Here is a 20816-nt window from a genome sequence, read left to right on the forward strand (position 1 = left end):
TTAAGATGACAAAATGCCTCCTGAGTTTGTGATATCTCCAGACATAGTCTCTAAATGTAGGTGCTATCTTTAGTTTTGCTAAGAACAGATTACCTTTTTCTGTAAATTGTAGTCTATATAAGCGAAAAGACAAGAGTAGTCACTACTGAAAAGTTATTATACCCATGTATAAATTGCAGCTTTAAACTGTCCTCAGGGGCTCGCTCTCTTTTAAGGAAGGGCACTGAATGGTTTTTCTCTTTACTTTGCTGCTTCAGCTGAGGTAGGTCTTCTTTGTAAACCTAAATGAATGATAGTTGCATTGAAATATATTTTCCAAGCACAGTGCATAATATCATATTATTTATGATGCTAACATACCTGAGAATTTGCAAAATCAGTGTTGCTATCTTATACAACAAAACGTTTTTAAAGAAACAATACTGTAAATTCAATGAAAAAGAGTTGAGGCCCTAGCATTAAAGAAGAATGAAGTACAAAGAAAATGCAACATAAGACACATTGCTGGAGATAAATAATGGCCACAAATTATTATTATTATTATTATTATTATTATTATTATTATTATAGTTTATTTTTATAGCACTGTAAATGTACATAGCGCTGTACATACAAATGATCAAATCAATAAAAATGAAATCTACCAATGGCGTACAACCTACAAAATACGTATATAACAATAGGTAATAATATAAAATAGAATTGCTTAAAATAAGCAGTCAATAATTAAAAACAACATCAACTATACAATAAAAAATCAGACAGATAATCACACAGTGCCTGGGAACGCTTCCCTGAACAAGATAGTTTTCAACTCAGGTTTAAAGGTGGTCAAAGAAATGATGACCCGTGTTCGGTGGGGAAAAGGTTCCAGGAGTGAGGGGCAGCAAGTAAGAAGGGACGAATCCGGGATGGGGCAGTGGAAATCCTAGGCTGGGACAACAGACCCTGACTATTAGAATGGAGGGTATGAGTGGGAGTGTAGAGAGAAAGAAGAGAAAGAAGTTCAGATAAATAAAGAGGGGCCACCCCATGCAGGGCTTTAAAAGTTAACAACAGAAGCTTATACTGGATACAGAAGGGAAAGAGGAGCCAGTGAAGGGATGATAATAAAGGAGAGACATGGTCAAAGTGGCGAGCGGATGTAATAATGCGTGCTGCTAAATGCTGAATGGAAATTAAAGGACGAACTTTATTTATTCCATCTGTGTCATTACATGGCATAGAAATGGACCCAGATTTCAGATGAACTGTCTGTCTACTGATGAGCCACTTCCACACCTTGCCTCCAAAGAGGTATACAATGGGATGACAGGGCATAGGATCCCACATGGATGCAAGCCACTTTGTGGATGCCCAGCTATAGGAGCGAAGCAAGTCAACAGTCCCTCAGTTAGACAGGTTTCTAAAGGCCTTCACCCACAACATACTTTGTTGACATCCTCAAACCTGAAGAAGACAGGCACACAGAATCCACAGGATCTATGTCACTGCAACTTGGGGCCCCACTGTCAACAAAGTTGTAACAACTGTTAACTATAAAAAGCAGCAGCAACTGAAAACCTGAAAGACAGCAATTATAACCAGCAAAAACAATATCTGAATGCAAAAAACTGAACAAATAGGTAAATGACTGAGGAAGCAGATCAGCAGCCAAATGAGGCTACAGCTCCCAGATAATTGTGTTATGTTCCCTGGAAGAACCAGAATTTCTGTTCTTTCACCCTATTTAATTAAAACATTTTTACCCCAACTGTCCAAAAATTTAAGATGGCTTACAACAATTACATTACATCCAATGACATCCCATTACATCAGAGATGGAAGTCATAGAATTTAAACTGAATAATTGACATTACCTATCAACATATGAAGAATGGAATGGGCTAGCCCCATCTCTGTCCTGAGCTCCAATGTTCTCCTACGTTGGAGAGCAATGAACCAGAGTTGGAGGGCTTTCCCTACATGTGGACATCTCCACACAATTGAGGACCCTGATATTTTTGATTTCTGATGGCATGGAGTATGTTCCTGTGTAGGCGAAGTTCTTCTATTCAGACCTGTCACCTTCCATGTTAAGAAACCAATAGAACTAGGGACACTGGGTACAGAGCTGGCATGCTCTCCTCTTTACATGTTGATAAAACATTGGTTGATAATGACTACATAGTGCTACTCTACACAGGTATACCTCAGTTAATGAAGTAGATGTGTTCCTGGAAATTAATTCTTTAACAGAATATTTGGTACCATAGGCAGAAATAACATGGAAAGAATAGGGATAAATTCCTGTACCACAAAAAAGAAAAGCGATTCAACAGGTTTCAGCAAACATTTTATCCAAAACTAACAATATACACATTTGATCTGGAAATAAAAATAAACCCACAGCTAAGCTCTGCATAAGTAAACAAAAACATTTTGAACTTTCTAAACACCATCTGAAAGCCTTTTTCTAAGGCATCCAGGAATTACTGTTCTTCCAGAGGCCTTTACTTTTTATATGATTTTCATTTTTGGTGGCCAGATTTATAGAGGTATTGCATCTTTGACATGCTGGGGGTAGCTAATGAGGCAGGCTTATCTGCTTTCCCTTTTGTCTCTGTTCATACATATTCAGTAAGGGATGGATAAAGCTGCTGTTTATCTTGCCTGTTGCAACCAGGCACACACAGACACAGGAGGATGGGCTAGAGTAGGATGCCACTCTTTTCTAGCTCAAGGTTCATTGCATTGTTTATTGCAGATATCTTCTACAACATAACACCAAAACTCTGTGGTCCTCCAACCCTCCTTCACTATCCTCTCAATCTCACAGATTTTTTTAAAAAAGTTTCCAGTTACATAGAAGACAAAGAGAAAAGGAGGGCAGACTGTGAGTAAAAATACAGTCAGCCCTCTGTATCCACGGATTCATTATCCACAGATTCAGTCACCCATGGCTTGGAAATATTTTAAAAACATATAAATTCCAAAAAGCAAACTTTGATTTTGCCATTTTATATAAGACATGCCATTTTACTGTGCCCTTGTATTTAATGGGACATCCATAGATTTTAGTATCCACAGGAGGTTCTGGACCCAAATCCCAGTGGAAACCAAGGGCCACTGTACTTTGTATAAAGGAGCTTTTTGTCAGAGGCAATGGTGCGGAACATACCGCCAACAAGCGGCATACCGGCGCCGCACTGTCCCTAAGTCTAATACACCACCGCGGCATTATAATGGCGGCACCCCGTGTACACAGGTGCCACCATTATGATGTACGTGATTTGCAGCATCTGCACATCGCCGCGCATTGCTTACGTGATGAGTGTGCCATTGGTGCATTCATTACGTCTGCCCTGCGATGGAAAAAGAACCCGCTTTTTCCAGGTTCTTTTTCCTCCGGAGGGAAGCCACATGGTTTGGTGGCTGCGGCTTCCCTCTGGAGGAAAGTTTCGGGCCGTTTGCCCAGGCCTTTGTTAACCAAGGTAAGCCTCTATTAACAATGGGATTATAAATCAGTTGAGAAACTCTAGGATTCCTCCCAGGGTTTGTTAAGTCTGACAACACAATACTTTTTATGTTGCTTACCTGTCGAACGTAGTTGATTTGAGCTTCTTGCTCAATATCTGAGTCTAACTCTGGCACATCAGATAAATCAGAATCTGATTCTTCACTGTATGAATCTATGCCACTTTCTGTATAAAGGAGAATGTGCTGAATGACATTAATTATCAAAAGACAATTTAAAAATAAAGTCACATTCCTAGGAAGAATGAATGCAAAACCTCCTAACACTTTAAAGTGCTGGCAAAAATCTTAGTGAACTTAGTGACTTAGTGAACATTTGTGATTTGACAGTGCAAACATACAGAGCAATCAAAGCCAAGGATACTAGCCAGACTTCTGAATAACCCTTTCTATGAATTTCCAATTTATTTCTCTTTTCCACTATGGGTACAATCCTAAATAGCAATGTAGTCTTTTATTTACAGTTGGCTCCCCTCTTCAGCTGTTTGAATGGCTACAATAAAATATTGAAAGACAACTCCAGCTTTGTATGCTGTTCTCCTTTCCTTTCCGTGTATATATATATTTTCTAGGGTCATGAATGATTTCCATAAGCCCTGTCAACAGCTGTTTTCCATGCATCCTCAAGTAAGCTCACCGTACCTACCCTCATCTCTCAACCAATCCATCTAACATTCAGTGCAAAGATTAAGAGGTCTCTGCTAATACACAGTATTAAATAGCCACAATTATTTTGTAGCCTAACAAACTGCAAAATATCAGGTTTTTTAACAGAAATGGCCATGTGTATTTACTTATTATATCCTACTGTGCTGGCAGTTAATTTCCAAAGACTTGATCAAATATAATCTATACAGATTACTCTCTAATACCATTAATGCACATTTTACAAACTGCAGACATAAAGTGTGATATGAAAGAGAACATAGCAATTGCACAGCATTTTTGAAAATGATGCTATTTTAGTGGAAGAACCTTGTGTGATAAAGCTGCTAAATTCAAATATTCTGGGTAATTATCATTAAAATTATCCATTAATCCAACCAAAGAGAGCCAATGCGGTGTAGTTATTTAAGTGTTGGAATAGGACTCTGGACGACCAGGGTTTGAATCCTAACTTGGGCATGGAAACTCACTGGATGACCTTGGGCAAGTCACACTCTCTCATCCTCAGAGGAAGGCAAGGACAAAGCCCCTCTGAACAAATCTTGCTAAGAAAACCCTGTGATAGTTCACCTTATGCTTGCCATTAGTTGGAAACGACTTAAAGCTACACAGCAACATATCTTACCAAAGCCTTCTTTTTAACTGCAACCTCTTTCAAATGCTTGTGAAAAAAGAAAATTGATTTTATTACCTTGGGGTACTGTTTCAAGGATCCCATTTGTTATACCTTCTGGAATAAACCGCCACTGAAAGACAGAGTGATCAGCACCACCAGTACTTATTACCCACTGAAAGTCATGTGACCAGCGGACATTAGTAACATGTGCAGAATGTCCAACATATTTTCTAAATTTAGCTCCTAAAATTAAAAAAAAGATAATTAAACATAAAACCTTATTTCAGAATTAACTATACATCTAAAATTCTATTATCTTTTACTTATTTTATGATTAAACCTATTCCACATGACATTATATTGAATCATACAAGTGATTAACACATATACAATAAATGATTACGACTAAATGATTATACCCTTGTCTACTTGATTTATTTTAGCTACAAAATATCTAAGGTAGTGTATTCAATTTTGCATTATTTTCTCATTTTTCTGCTACAGGTAGGCTCATATATTTGCATATATTATTTTGCTACTGAGATAGCAAACATACTTCAGTTTTTAAAAGAAGCAAAAATTATGTCATATGATACCAGTGGAAAAGAATTATCTAAGCCTAATCCTAAACCTAAATGACAGTAGCGTAGTTGTTAGAGTGTTTGTTCTTTGGAACGGTGTTTCAGAGAAAGAATGCTGCTTTAGAAAATTTCTTGTCCCAGAGGGATTGATTTAAATAATGAAAATTTGAACATTTGATTCCATTGATTTAAATCATGAGAATCCTGACATTTAAATCACTGAGTTCAATACAGTCTCTGCAGATACTACCTCACTTTTTAAAAAAAAGCAATGGTGCAAATCTGAACATTAAAGTATAGAGTTGCTGGAGTGAAAACTGGAAAGGGCTCTTGTATCTTTAATGGTTGCGTTGAAGAGGGAATTTCAGCAGGTATTGTTTCTCACTGCAACCAGGTAAGGAGGAACACCTGCTAAAATCCCCTCTAAAATAAATAAAATAAATAAAAGTTTTATTTATATCCTGCTTTTTGTTAAAAACAATCAAAGCGGCTTACAAGGGTTAAAATACAACCATATATACAAAATATCCCCCTTTAAAAGACAATTAAATAATATAGAATTTAAAATTATATAACAATTAAAGCCAATAAAAGTGGCAGAGTCATATGTTTGGGGGGGGGCAATCAGCACATGGCTGAGTAGTTTATTCTGGAAAGGAAGAGATCCGTCTTGACAGCTTTCTTGAAGCTGTCTAAGTTGGTGATTTGATGGATCTTGTCTGGCAGGCTGTTCCACAGGCTGGGAGCAGTTGCAGAAAAGGCCCTCTGGGAAGTTGCAGTCTGTCTAGTTTTTATAGGTTGCAATAAATTCTTCCCAGAAGACCTGAGAGTACGGGGCGGATTATATGGAAGTAGGTGAGCTCCATGAAAGGTTTGTTTAATGGCAGTTTGTTAAACATTCAGTAACTTTATTTTTTTTAATTATGAAAGAAAAATGAGTACATATAATATTCTAACGTCCTGTGTTCAAGATGCGGCTACTGCACCAGTATATTAGCAAGGATAAGTCATAATCATTCACATAATCTTAACAGCTCATAGCCATTAATCCATTTGTGATTCTCAACTAGAATAGATACACTGAATCAATGGGAACTTATTAAGCCTATACTTATGTAAGTTCCATTGATTCTGATGGGTTTACTCTATTTGGGGCTTACAAGTTATCCATTCTGCTACATAATTTCTGAAGGGATGGAGGACTTGCAGCAAGGCCTGTGACAAGAAGGCAGTAGCTCTGGCCCCAGGCTGTTCAGGGCTTCATGGTTCAAAACCAGCACTCCAAATTATGCTTAGAAACATATTGAAAGTCAGTGTGCATCTTTCAGAAGAGATTAAATATGCTCAGTCCCAGCACTTTCATGTAAATTATCTTGATGTCATAGGGTGAGTTCATCTGCAATAGTAAAGCTCAATAAGCCAAGATATGAATGAGCCTTTTGGCTACCTGCAAAGCCTTTCCCTTCCTTCTTTCCTTCCTTCCCAGGAGGAACAAACTAACCAAGGACTCTTCCATAAACTAACGTTCCATATTTCGTTCATACTGTAGTATGAAACAACACTTAACAGTTTCAGAAGATGACAAGATATTAAGTTGACTTCAAATGTTGCTTTCTGAAATGAAGTTATTTTTGTCATATCACCTTTATACTTTATCATAGTTTGTTTCAAACTTGAAAAAGTTTTTTAAGGCACAATACATAAGAAACACCTACAAGAGAGTTTAATAATGCTTAGCTTTCAACCAAAGCAAAGTTGAAAGTATCTGTGTGCTTGCTTTCAGGATACAAGTTTACAGAATTTATTTTTAAAAATTCAACCAGAGATGTGACAAGTGGGGAAATAAAGGGTGGATGCTCTCCATGTATAATCTATAGAAAGTTGAATCATCTGTGGAAGACTCACTGACAAGACTGAATACATTAAGAGTTTGATCTCTGTTACATATTGTTATATTTTTGTTATTCTTCCATACATACTTAAATATAGACACCTTAAGGAACAGCTTGAAGGTTTTTAAAATGTCAATTGTATGGCACTTCGGCAAGATATAAATAGTATCAAAAGAGAAAGACCTTACAAAGCTACAGAAAGTTGCAGCCAAAAGGCTTTTCTCCCCAAGATGTCAAAGCCTGCTTTATAAAATAACTGGAAAGACATTGATAGGAAAATACTTTGAAAGCCAACAAAATGACAGAAGAACTTCATTAGTGCTGCACTCAGCAACTTCTAATGTACAGTGGTACCCCGGGATACGAATGCGCCGCCTTACGAAATTTCCGGGTTACGAAAAAAATCCATTTAAAAACATTTTTCTGGGTTACGAAGGTTATTTCGGGTTACGAAAAAAAATTTGGTGCTTTTCGGCGCGATTTCACACGGAATCGCGGCTTTCGCTATTAGCGCCTATGGGCATTTCGGCTAGCGAAAGTTTCTGGGTTACGAAAGCGGCGGCGGAATGAATTAATTTCGTAACCCGGGGTACCACTGTATTAGTTTCATATTCTTTTTCCTGAACAACTTTTAATAACCACAGATGCTCATTGCCCTGTTAGTTCTATCTTTTTATTTAACTGGAATATTTATTTAAAAGCCCTCTCCCATTCAAGCATGTAGAAATGAAATAGGAAACCAAGAACAGAAAAAGTGAGGATTACTTGATTGTTGGTGATGATTTTAACAACATTTTGAATCCGTTGCTAGACAGAAATACACTTCCACCAAGGAAACAATCCATGGTGATAACTATTTTACAAGCATACATGAATGAATCTGGTTTAATAATTGATGTGTGGCAAACTATACGCCCAGCAGATAGGAATTATACCTTTATGTATTCAGCCTACCATAACTGTTTCAGATTAGATTATACTTACTGAATTTTTGGTTAGTAATATAAATACATACAACATTGAATCTTTAATAATTTCAGACCATACTCCAGTTTGCTTAGAACTGCATTCTTCTAATGCTCCTAAACCTTCTAGTCTCTGATGTTTTAATGCTTTGCTTCTCAATAATGAACAGTTTAGGGCTCAAATGTCAGTAATTTTGATGGAATATTTCAAAATGAATGAAGGTTTTGAGACTTCATTATTGAACAGAAAGCAAGCAAAGCCTACATTTGCTGTAGAATAATTGTTTTTTTGTCTTATAAAAAAGATTTAAATATAAAAACTTACATTTTTATTTTAAGTTTTACGTACATCTTTATAACTCCGATAATGAAATTCACCAACAAGATGTGAAGACTTTCTTTTCTCATCTTGACCTTTCACATCTTAGCATATCACAGCAACAATTTCTTTTGGAACCTTTATGCTTAGGGGAATTTATCAATGCAAATATGAAAAAATTGGGGGTCTCCTGCTCCTGACAAGTTCCAGTTGAATGGTACAATACTTTCTCCATCATGTTAGTACCAAGAGTGCTTCAACTTTAAATGCATATGTTAGAATCTGGCTTCCTCTCTTCATCATTAAATGATGCCTATATTACCCTGATACGTAAATGTATCATAGTAAGGGCCATACTTGCTGAGCTAACTGCTGCGCTAGTACTTTATTTAATAACAAAATATTGACGGCTATTTTAGTTAATTGATTACAAAAAATTATTTCATCTCTAGTAAATACTGACCAGGCAGGATCTATCAAAAACAGGCAGGGAGTTAGTAATATTTGACTTGATTGTGAACTTAATTGCTTCAAACAAAGATAAAATTGATCAGCCAGTTGTTACTTCTTTAGATGCTGAGAAGGCCTTTGGTAAAATCTACTGGCCATTAATTTTTACAGAATTGGTTAAATTTATGTTATGTACTGTATAAATAAATATAACACATGAGGTTAACAGCATGAAAAGAACAGAGAATTGGAAAACCCAATTCTGACTAATTGATGCCCATTGGTTTTAATATCTATATTGTGACTAGTATGGCTACAGATCTCCATATACTTTTTATACAGCAGAAAATGCTCTTTCAGATATATCGGTTACCATAGTCTTTATTCAAGAAAGAGCTTTCTAAATCAGCAAACTGTTGGAGATGTCACACTGCTAATGCTTCCTTAACTTATATGTATTGGAGTTGTCCCACAGTAGCTACATTTTGGGGAGCAAGTATTCACATGAGTAAATTTGGTATTGGAAAGTTCCTTGATATTCAGAGGGATGAATGGGTATGGGAAAAGAGATTCCACCTCGACATTAGGAAGAACTTCCTGAGAGTAAGGGCTGTTCAGCAGTGGAACACACTCCCTTGAAGAGTGGTGGAGTCTCCCTCCTTGGAGGTCTTTAAACAGAGGCTGGATGGCCATCTGTCGGGGGATTTTTTTGATTGAGAGTTCCTGCATGGCAGGAGGTTGGACTGGATGGCCCTTGTGGTCTCTTCCAACTCTACGATTCGAATGTCTTTTTGAATTAACTACCAATGGAAGTGGATTTTTCTCACCATTTTGACTGCTAAAAGATTGAGGGCTTTATCATACTAGGCAGGTAAATTGCAATTACATCAGGATAACAGCAGTTTCAGTTAGGGCTTATCACCTGACATTCCCTTCTCTTGTTCTCCTGGTGGGAAACCATTCAGAAAGCATTTCTTTCTTATTAATGCAAAACTTGTCAGGGATTTGAAGGGTTAAAACACAGCACACAGGGAAATGCTTGATGTGTGTGTGTTTGGCCATGAGCATTCAGCAGAGTGGCAAGGCTGATCAGCACAGCTGAAGCTTATTGGCTCAAGGACACTTCAGTGTCCAAGTGCACGTAGCCATGGATGATGAAACATGTGTCTGGATTGCACAGGAGACACATGACATGGTTACACACCTGAACTCACTGGGTTTGGGAGACCACATGGTCTGGAGACTATATAAACCCAGAGGTTGCAAGGGATAGCTTGTGGGTTTGTAGAAGGAGTTGGATTGGTATGGTTTGGAGTTTTAGAGATCTAGTTTTGTATAACAGCACTGTGAATAAAGAGCACTTTGGGAGACTTAGTTTCTCTGGTGGTTTATCAGAAGAAGCTATAGCATCGGTTTGCTGTGTGTCCCCGGAGGTTCCTGCATTGCTGCAGTTCCTGGAAGACATCCAGTTGCTGTCATCCCAACTTGGACTTTGGAGCCACGCTTCGGCTTCTGGAAATTTGCCAGCTCTGCTCCAAGGGTCTGATTTAACCCCAGGACTTGTTGGAGTTGCTGACAGTGGTTGTTGGACCCCAGAAGTTGCGCTGACAAAAATCCAGTCATGATTTTCTTTCCCCAGTACTGTCCTGCTATAATGTCCCATGTAATTGTTCAATTTCACTTTAATGTCAATTTTGAGCGATCAGTGGGCATGCTTGGGGTGTGACTTAAGTACCCTAGTTATCACATGAGAAGGAGAAGGGGCAGAAATTTCAATTTGACTGCCCACAAACATCCTCTAGGTCGGGCCAAATCTTTGTATATTTTGTTGGCAACATGACATATAGTGTATATGCTCCACACTTTTCTAATTGATAAAAGGTATAGGAACAACTCCTGCCAGATATAATTTCAGCGATATCTCCTTATATACAAATCCATATACCGGGAAGTGAGTAGAAAGCAAGCAGTAAGTAGACACATAGTATGACATGAATCAGAAGAAGAATTACAGGCATCCAAGGCTTTTTACCAATAGCAAGTACATTTCTATACTGCTTATCAGTGAACTAGCACTCCCTGAGCAGTTTACAATGTGTAAGCCAATTGCCCCCAACCAGCTGGGTACTTGTTTTACCAACCTATGAAAGGGTGGAAGGCTGAGCCGACCTTGGAGCCCTCCAGGATCAAACTTACAACGTTGTAGCTGCAGGACCAGCATTTAACTACTACACCATGAGGGCTCCTTCTTCTTCCAGTTGGGTGTAAAATGTACTCCTCCTACGCACATCCATTGCATTTTAGCTATCTAGTTCCCTCACAATCATGTAAGGGAAAGTTTGGGAGCTGCACTAGCCTATCACAGGACCCTGAAGGAACATATGCCCTATTTCTATACTCCCCCAAAGGGGGGGGGGGGATAAAAAACTGTCCTCCCAAACTTTTTGGGGATACCACTGGCTTCTTTGTCATAACACACACCTGTTTCAGGTCAGGATATGTCTTTTCAGACACGAAATACCCCCAAATAATGAGACCCTGTCCAAGAGACCTAAAAGCAGCAAAGTAGTGAATACCATCCACTAGAGTTTTTGAGAGTTCTATTGACTATTTATGTGTGGAATAAATAATCATCAAATTTGGGAGTGGCGGGGAGCAGGGGACAGAAGGACCCAGTGGGCCATAGAAAAGGCACCGGAGAGCCATGCAGGGTCTGCAAGCCATACTTTCTCCACTCTGCTGTACAATGCGCTTTAATTAATTCAGGAATCTTAAATCTCAACTATCAAGGAAACATCATCTGACCATCATCAACATAAGAAATCAGAACAGTGTCTTACCTTTCTTTAGACAAGGAAATCTGAACAATTTAACTAATCCAAAATCATCCCCGGTCACCATAACTGCATTATTATAATTTCCATCCACAGAGTTGATGTCTATAATATTACTGTACTTGGGCCATATTCCATTCACTTCTGATCCCACCACACAGGTCCACGAAGCCCAATGAAGCCCTTTGATTTCATCTTTGCTTAGTACATGTTTCCCAGCTAAAAGAAAAGCAAGTTTAAAAACTTTTTTAACCACTGATGTTTCACAGGCAGCTGGACACACATTGCTATCTCAGCATTTTTCAAACTTTTTAGCATGGGGGATTCTTTCCACATCATCTTATCTACATGAGTGCAATAGGGTACTGAAGGGCTGTAATTTAGAGGTTGAGTACATGCTTTGCAAGTAAAAGATCCGTGGTTTAATATATAACATTTCATGATGCAGTGGGATAACCCGCCAAGTCCCTGGAAAGCCACAGGTACAGTAAATAATACTGAGTTAGCTTGTCAAACAGTCTAAAGGTGTCCTATATCACTATGTTCACTGTGAATCCTTTAGCTCTAACTCAATACAAACTGAGATTACTATCTTCTCTTGAAACTCCCCAGTCCAGATGCAGTTTACATAAAAACATTTTTCTTGTCATGTCTACTGGTACAGCATCTGAGGACATGTAACTATCTAATAATAATAATAATAATAATAATAATAATAATAATAATATAGTTCTAGCCAACCCAATACAGTAGTTCCTGGGCTTTGCTCAGATAAATCCAGCTCTACTATTATGTTACAGTGAAATGTATACCCTGTGTAGGGAAACACTAAAGAGGCGGCAGTCTTTACTAGCTCACTTCAGAAATGGGAGGAGTACAGCTAGAGAGCAATTGCAAGGATTAGCTCCCTTCTACCTTGAAAAGTAGAATTTTCAGTTACATATTTACGAGGACAAAAAAAAAAAAGGAAAATTCCTTATAGTGAAGTTTCTATTACACATATGCATCTGTTTTACATCTTATATTGTCTTTAAGGACAAGATGCAAGATTGCAACATTGTTGAGCAACATATAGGAATATGTGGAGAGATCTTGTAGCACCTTTGAGACTAACTGAAGTCTCAAAGGTGCTACAAGATTTTTCCACGTACTGATTCTACAGACTAACACAGCTGTATCTTTGAATACATACAGTATATAGCAATATAATTCCTGCAGTTTGTAAAGTTCTGCAATGACATTTTACTGGAGGCATGGGACTTTGGGACATTGGATATGTGCTCAGTTTAGTATGTAACCTGTTGCATTGTTGTTCAGGAAAAATCTGTATTTAAATTGTGACTGTGTTTGCAATATTCATTTATAGTTCCCGGCAGAGGTACAGAAACAGCAATCTCCTAATTTTGGATGCTATGGAGGACAGCAATTGTCAATTATAAAATTTTGAAGCTGAACCAATTACTCCACCCCATTTTTAAAACTTCCAAAAGAAGATCAGTAAGTTTGGCAATATTCTTGAGGGGCAGGGCAGAAAAAATGTAAAAATGAAATTGTGCAGGAGAGTTTTATCATATATTACTGTGGGTGGCAGAAGCAGTTTTGTACCTTTTTCTTGTTTAACTATCAGCTCCCTTGGCACTTGCTGAAATAGGAGCCCAACAAGACTTCAGTTTTCTCCACACATGTCATGAAGAGAGGAGGGAGAGACAAAGCAGCTTCTGCTGCTACCGCAAAACTGCCTAATGATTAAACCCTTTAACTGGGTTTCTGCTAAAAGTGAATTTATGTTTAACCCTCACTTTCTCTTTGCCATCTCCCACCATTTAAAAACAAAGGTGCACCAATGTAATCTGATGTATTCCATTTATTTTACTGGGGATCACAGCTCTAAATAAAGATCATAATCTTTCATGATGACAGAGCTCACTAGAAGGCTGGCCTAAAGCTGCAATTTTGAGTATGAAATCTTTTATGTCTGAAGGAAGCCTCTGCAGGAAGCAATTTGTTCTGTGGTCTAGAATTTAAACACAGGGCTTCAGGAATGTGTGTGCTTTATATCTTGAATGTCTGAACACTGATCAGAGACAACAAAATCATCTCTTGCTTTTTTGAAAAAGAGCTAAATGGCTACAATAGTTTTACTGCCATAAAATAAGTAAAACACCCTTAGAGATGTTCGGTGTAACATGTGAACTCTTGTGAGCTAAATGAAAATCTATGGGGATTTCAAACCTGCCAAGCACTGCAAACATATGAGCAGGTGGTGCTTTATTTAGCCTCTAGTATATCATAAATAGCAGCCAAATACCAATACTAAGCCCTCTTCCACAACATAACATCTTCCCCCACGTCACATCTAGTTCAGACATTACCTAGATTTAAGGTCTGAAGGTAGGTCCTGTATCAATTTATAAACAAATTTTAAATTATGGCTAATGAAGAGGTGTTCTGAACTTACATGGCATCCTGTAGAAGAAACGGTCTCCTGCACCATCATTAGTTTGCAAGAATTTACTGTCCAAAGACCAGTCAATATGGGTGATAAAACTAGAAGATTTGTTACATTCTCCAGTTTTCTTATACCGCTGAGCAACTGCATAGATATCCACTGGACCATCATTGGACCCCACTGCAAGGTAGCAGCCATCTGGTGAAAATTTCATTTCATGAATTACTTCTTTCCGATCTTTGATATGAACTACCTCTGTCATATCTCTGCAAAAGCAGGGGTTGAAAATATTAGCAGTGGACCTGTAAGTGCAAAATGCCCCTCTCATCCAAACTCATGATACTTCAAAAACACAGGATTTGTTTGCTTAAGAATAATTTGCACTCTGCTTTATGGTTCCTGTTTTTGTTGTTGTTGTTATTTGCCATCCAGTTGACATTAGGTTATGGCAACCATAAGAATTAGAGACCTCCAAGATCCCTAGACATCAACTGCTCTACTAAGGTCAGGCAAACTGAGATTTCCTTGATTGAATCCAGTCCATTTATAGTGAGGTCTTCCTCTTTTTCTACTGCCTTCTACTTTACCAAGCATTACAGTCTTTTCCAATGAGTGATGTTGTCTCATGTTATGTCCAAAGTATGACAACCTCAGTTTAGTCATTTTCATTTCTTGTAAGAGTTCAGGCCTGGCTTGCTCTAGGACCCATTCATTTCTCTTTTTAGTAGCCCTGATATCTGTAGTACTTTCCTCCAGCATCCCAATGAGTAGATTTTCAGTTTTTATCTATCTATACAGGGAAATCTGCAGTACTATGCCTTTGAGGATTCTGAATTTGGTATTTAATAACATGTTTTCACACTTGAGAATCTTATCTAGTTCCTTCATAGTTTCCCTACCAAGTTTTATTCTTCTGATTATTTTTTAATGAAATCTCAATTCTGATTTATGACTGAGCCATACAGAAAATCTATGTATTACTGTGTCTTCATTATCCACTTTCAAGTTATGTAAAGCCCCTGTGGTCATTACTTTTGTTTTTTCAATATTAAACTGTAATCTTGCTTTTGCAATCTAACTCCTTGAAAGTTTAAAAAAAAATCAGAGGACTGAAATTGTAGAATTGCAATCGTATGGCCCTTGGATGGTATTTTAGTGGTCAAAAATTATTATATGTTGTCCTCCAAGACCAGTGCCAAAGCTCTGACCTCTCCAATGTCCAATTCCTTACTCCCTCTCAAACCCTGCACATATTTTATCAGCGGCTTCCTCTGTGAGGCTGGTTTTAGGGAGAGGGTAAAGAACACATGCTACAGAGGTTGATGGGCTGGATCCAAAATGCTTACTGCCCTTATGCCCACAATTGAAATAAAAAAACTATAGAAAGATGGAGTCACCCTTGTCAGCCAGAGAGATGGTTTTTGAAATAAAGGCTTGGAGTTTAGAAAAACTAGAGCAAAGGAATAATGAGTGCGTCTTGACCTGGATGGAAGCTGGCACCAGTAAAAAGACATAACATAAACTACTGAGATAAGGATACATAGTTGACATTCAGAAGCAAGGTTAGGAGGAAAGCCACTGAATTCCTACAGGAGGGGGTAAGGAGTGATGATGCAGTTTTAATATATGCATGTATTTCTGTTCTGATTGTAAGAATTCTGTATGTTTAAATTGTAATTAGCCAATCAGGTGTATTGAAGAAGCTTCTTTGTCTTGAATAATATAAAAAGAGCCATTTTGTCTTGTTCAGGGTCTCAGCTTTTGGAACTTGAATTCCACTGAGTTCATTGTTTTCCTTTGTCGACAATTGGAAATAAACTTATGGATTTTCAATTACTAGGTCCTCTTGCCAATCCTATTGCTCTGCCAATCCTAGAAATTTAAGTTTCCTGACATTTCTGTTACAATGGTGGAACATGTAGAAACACCTTGCAGCTGGTCTAACTGGATTTTTTTCTATCAAAAAACAAAAATATTGCAGAGGCAACAAACAGCAGAATGGTGTCCACTGTCATTTCTAGTTAGGCAGCAAGAGCCCATCAGAAGTTCTACTGTTGTGAATTAAATTAAATTTAACTCTGTGGAACTCTGTCCTTCCTCTTATGAGTGCTCTTTTAAACAAAGAATTTATTTAGATTTATGGCCCTTTTGATAATTTCACTATGATATGTCCTGCCTATCTAGACATCCAACTGTGTGTGTGTGTGTTTCTGCCCTTGTTCGTCTTTTTGGCTGTCCACGGAATCCTCAGTATCCTCTCCAGATATATAGATAGATACATATAACTGGAGAAGAGTACTGAGGATTCCATGGATAGCCAAAAAGACAAACAAATGGGCCCTAAAGCACATCAAGCAAAAATCTTCCTGGAAGCCAAGATAACGAAATTGAGGCTGTTGTACTTTGGCCACATCATGAGAAGACACAACTAACTAGAAAAGACAAGCATGCCAGGAAAGGTAGAGGGAAGCAAAAAGAGAAGAAGGCCACATGCTAAATGGATGGACTCTATTAAGGAGGTCACAGGTATGACTTTGCAGTAACTAAGTAGGAGGACAGGGAGTCTTGGAAATGTCTCATCCATAGGGTTCTCGTGGGACATTGGCTCAAGAGCAGTTAACAACAACAACAACAACACAGGGGGGGGGGAGAGAAAGAGAGAGAGAATCTATGCAGCAAAGTACAATGAAGGCTTTTTATTTGGCATAATCATTTCAATGCCTCCAGATGGCTCTGTGAAACCTGAATGAAAGCAGAAACAAATGCTCACTGAACTTACATTGTCCTCTATTATCTCTGAACAACTGCATTCTAAAACCTTTAATATCTGACTGAGGAATTATTGAGTGTGCTATAGTCAAGCACCCCTGTACTTTTAAGTATAGCCTATCTCCCTCTTTCCTCTCACTCAACTGAACAAAGGATCCTCAGAACAGTTCTCAGAGCCCTACCAGGGGGCTGTATATAACCCCATTAGATTACATAAACTTGTGTGGAACTGAATGGGTGGAATGGCTTTCTCAGAGATGTGTCTCCTGAAGGATGGAATGGAAATTCATCAATTTCCTTACTGGGATAGAATCTGGAATTCCGAACCCCTTAAAGAACAGATAGGATGCAAAATAGGAAATCATAGGGAGATTATCAAAAGAGCCATAAATCTAAATAAAACCACTCTTTTAGAGAGTACTCATAAGGTGAAAGATAGAATATATCCAGCTTCTAGGGTACTCCAATGGGGGACTTGCTTTTGATCAGACAGGTATAGAACTGCACCAATGAACAATTAACTGGCCAAGGAAACCAACAATAATACTAATTTAATATTTAGTAACCAAATTTTTATATATTTACATTCATAACAATCCTCCTATCTTCAGCCCATGCTTATCGCCCACATAAGCTATGATTTCACCCACTGTCTTTGATTTTAATGATTATGTAATTTTAATCCTTAATTAAGGGGGGGGATAGTGTGCATATATTGTTGTACTATTTTAATGATGTACGCCGCTTTGATTGTCTTAACAAAAAGCGGGATACAAATAAAAGTTTAATTATTTATTCATCTTGCAATAAAAAGCACTTTTATGTTACATTTTTTTCAGCCATACAGTTCTGGAGAATTACTTAACAGTGGTGTTACAAGCTAAAAAATTGTAATCCAAAGTTTTGAAAAAGGATTGTTATTTTAAATAGGTGAACATGTACAGATTCCAACTATATCTCCTATACCGTTTAGGCCAGGATCAAAGATTATGTATGTTTGTCCAATATGCATTATGCACCTTGCAAGACATGTGAAATTCCCTATTCATGGTTTTGCTCATTCTCCGTGCCTTTGTATGAAGGAGGGATTCACATTTCAATCTTGCATGCAGGAACAAATAATTTCAACACTTTGCTGTGGTGTATTGCTTCAAGTGTTGGACTAGGATCTTGGAAGACCAGAATTTGAATCTCCACATGGCCATGAAAACCCACTGGGTAACCTTCAGCAAACCAAACTCTCTCAGCTGAAAAGAAAGGCAGTGGCAAACCTCTTCTGAATAAACCTTGCCTATAAAACCCTAGGACAGGGTCTCCACAAGTCAGAGTTGAAGGTACATAACAACAACAAACATGAGAATACAAGTTTTTCAGTGCAATTTTGACTATAATTTGTAGTTTGTATCATTTGTTTGTGCAAAGATATATGTGAAGAAAATGTGTTTACACAAAATATACTGTTTTTGTGCAGAAAATGTGTTTGCACAAAATACATTTTTTACCATGGGACAACATTTTCTTCCTACTGGAAAACAATTTTTTGTGGAAAAACCATCGTTTCTGCATAGAAAAAAGTATGAGTCTCTTCTCCTTTTGCTCAATGGGGTGCTTCACATAGCAAAACATTATTTTATTTGTTAACAATCTGACAAATTAACAAATACTTTTTACATTCCTAACATGAAGGTGACCAATTCCTGGTTTTATGCATATTCTTCACTGAGTTTACATGAACTACCACTTATACACAAAATAGTCCTCATGCGTCTGAGGAAGTAGGCTCAAGTCTATGAAACCTCATGCTACAAGCTTTTTTCTTTCACTTAGGCCTGAAATAGATGGGTATAAAAGAGCAACCTAAGTCCACTCCAGCCAGGAGAGGGTCGGAACTCCACTGTCTTCACGGCCTGCTCTTAAGGTGGGCCGTGGATGCAGGGGCTAACTGGCATTGCCAGGAGTTGGATTATCCCGGCTCCTTTTTGCTACGATCCTAAGGACCAGAGCACAGCTTCCTGGAAGCCACTTCATCTAGACAGTCTGTTTCATCTCTTAGTATCAAAGATGCTACAAGATCCCTTTGTATACAAAATAGTCCAGTTCAGCCATAACCATTTTGGTCTAATTAGCCATGATGCATGAAACTCCAAATAAGCTTTATGAATGATTTTCTGTGAGAATTTTAATAAAGAAATAATGAATTAAGAGCATCTTGCAAACTAGAATATGAAATCAGGATCTGATCATGGTAACCTGAAATTTAATAAGCTAGGATATAAGTACCAAACCTGAAAGCTAGAACTCATTCTCAGCCTGACTTACCATGGTTTATTATTAGAATGTTATATCTCAATCAGGCCAATGACCATTTTTAGAGATGGTTCAACTTTTGCTTAGTTAAAGTTAAATTTTATTTTCTTTTTCCTCACCTTACTCTCAGAACAATGAAAGAGCCATCTTTCATTCCCAGTGCCAGCTGAGATCCATCAGGGCTGAAAGAAACACTCCGCACAGCTTCCTCCATATTGCAACGGGCAATCAAGGCATGGTCAGCGAGGCTCCATAAACTAAATAAGAAAAAAATGGATTAAAGAACACTGCCTATTAATATTAGAATGTGCCATTCCTTCATTCATTCTTGGCCACAGAAACCTTTACCCAGATTCTAGATGCAGCTCTCACCTCCTATTATACAGACTTTACTTTGTATTTGAAAACCTGACATCAACCTTTTTCACTCTGCACATAATGAATTCATAGAAAGGTCTCATTCAACATAAAGCATTTACTTTAATTTGGGTGTTACAATAAAAAAAATTATGATGCTTAGAATTGATTTGCCCAGACCTTATCAAGTGAGTTGTGAAGCTTAAAAGCTGAATTTGGGGCTGAGGAAAGGCAACAATGTTTACAACTGTTAAATTCTAAAGAGGATTTGAACCATACCTGCCCAGATTTTCAGCTTCCTTCTTACACAATGATTTCATCCTACCCTCCTGCATAGTTATGTGCACTGATGAAATAATATTTTTGTAAACATTCAAATATCCGTGCACAATGCAAAGCAACTAAAATGCTTCATTTAGTACTCTGGAGTTTATCACACGGGATGGATTCCATGCAGAAACTAGAATTTAAACTAGAAAAAAACCACAAAAGCTGGTAGATTCTCAAATGATGTCAGGGGTTAACCCAAACAAAAAGTGGACAAAACCCACAAGTGCGGGTAGATTTTCACATGATGTTTTGTAAAGGCGAAATAACATGACATTAACCTGGACAGAAAGTTGCCAAAAGCCATTCCTTTTTACTTTTGGGAACTTCTGAAAGTAAAAAGGAGTGAGTTTTGGTGACTTTCCATTTGGGCTAATGTTGCGTTATTTCTCCTTTACACAAACATGGCCGAAAAACAACCCGCAAAAGTGTTTTTTCCCCAGACTTTTAAATCCTGTTTCTATACAGGATTTATGTAATTTGCCTCTGTGTGGTAAATTCTCTGTTAGTTTACACTAAATAGGTTTATTTGTGAAGGAACACTTCTGTTTCCGACTAAGCCAATCCATGAGAGTTCTTCACATTGGTTATTTCTGTAAAGAATTAAATAATATGTATATTTGGTATTGATATCAAAGACATAAATACAATTTAAGATGTGACTGCTTTCTACTGCGTAAAGGGAACTGCTCCCTACCTTCTAGTCTGGATGACACCAAAGGATCTGTTTTGCCAACACTAGCTTTGCCCAGCAGCCTACTCTAGTCT

At 37.8% G+C, this 20816-nt stretch overlaps 1 protein-coding gene across 4 annotated transcripts in view; it reads right to left on the reverse strand.

The window, feature by feature from the left end:
- EML6 (EMAP like 6) overlaps positions 1-20816 on the reverse strand; it is a 194780-nt gene that overhangs the window by 83311 nt on the left and 90653 nt on the right. For all 4 annotated transcript variants that reach the window (XM_089528905.1, XM_089528907.1, XM_089528904.1 and 1 more), the window contains exons 8-13: positions 19484-19621; positions 14298-14554; positions 11846-12058; positions 4874-5041; positions 3577-3683; positions 163-281 (exon numbers count right to left, since the gene is read on the reverse strand). In XM_089528905.1, coding sequence (XP_089385031.1) covers positions 163-281; positions 3577-3683; positions 4874-5041; positions 11846-12058; positions 14298-14554; positions 19484-19621 — 1002 coding nt within the window. The remainder of the gene's footprint in view (positions 1-162; positions 282-3576; positions 3684-4873; positions 5042-11845; positions 12059-14297; positions 14555-19483; positions 19622-20816) is intronic.

This window comes from Sceloporus occidentalis, unplaced genomic scaffold (assembly GCF_023333645.1).
Source record: "Sceloporus occidentalis isolate IW3139 unplaced genomic scaffold, rSceOcc1.0.p SCAF_6, whole genome shotgun sequence".
Lineage (NCBI taxonomy): Eukaryota > Metazoa > Chordata > Lepidosauria > Squamata > Phrynosomatidae > Sceloporus > Sceloporus occidentalis.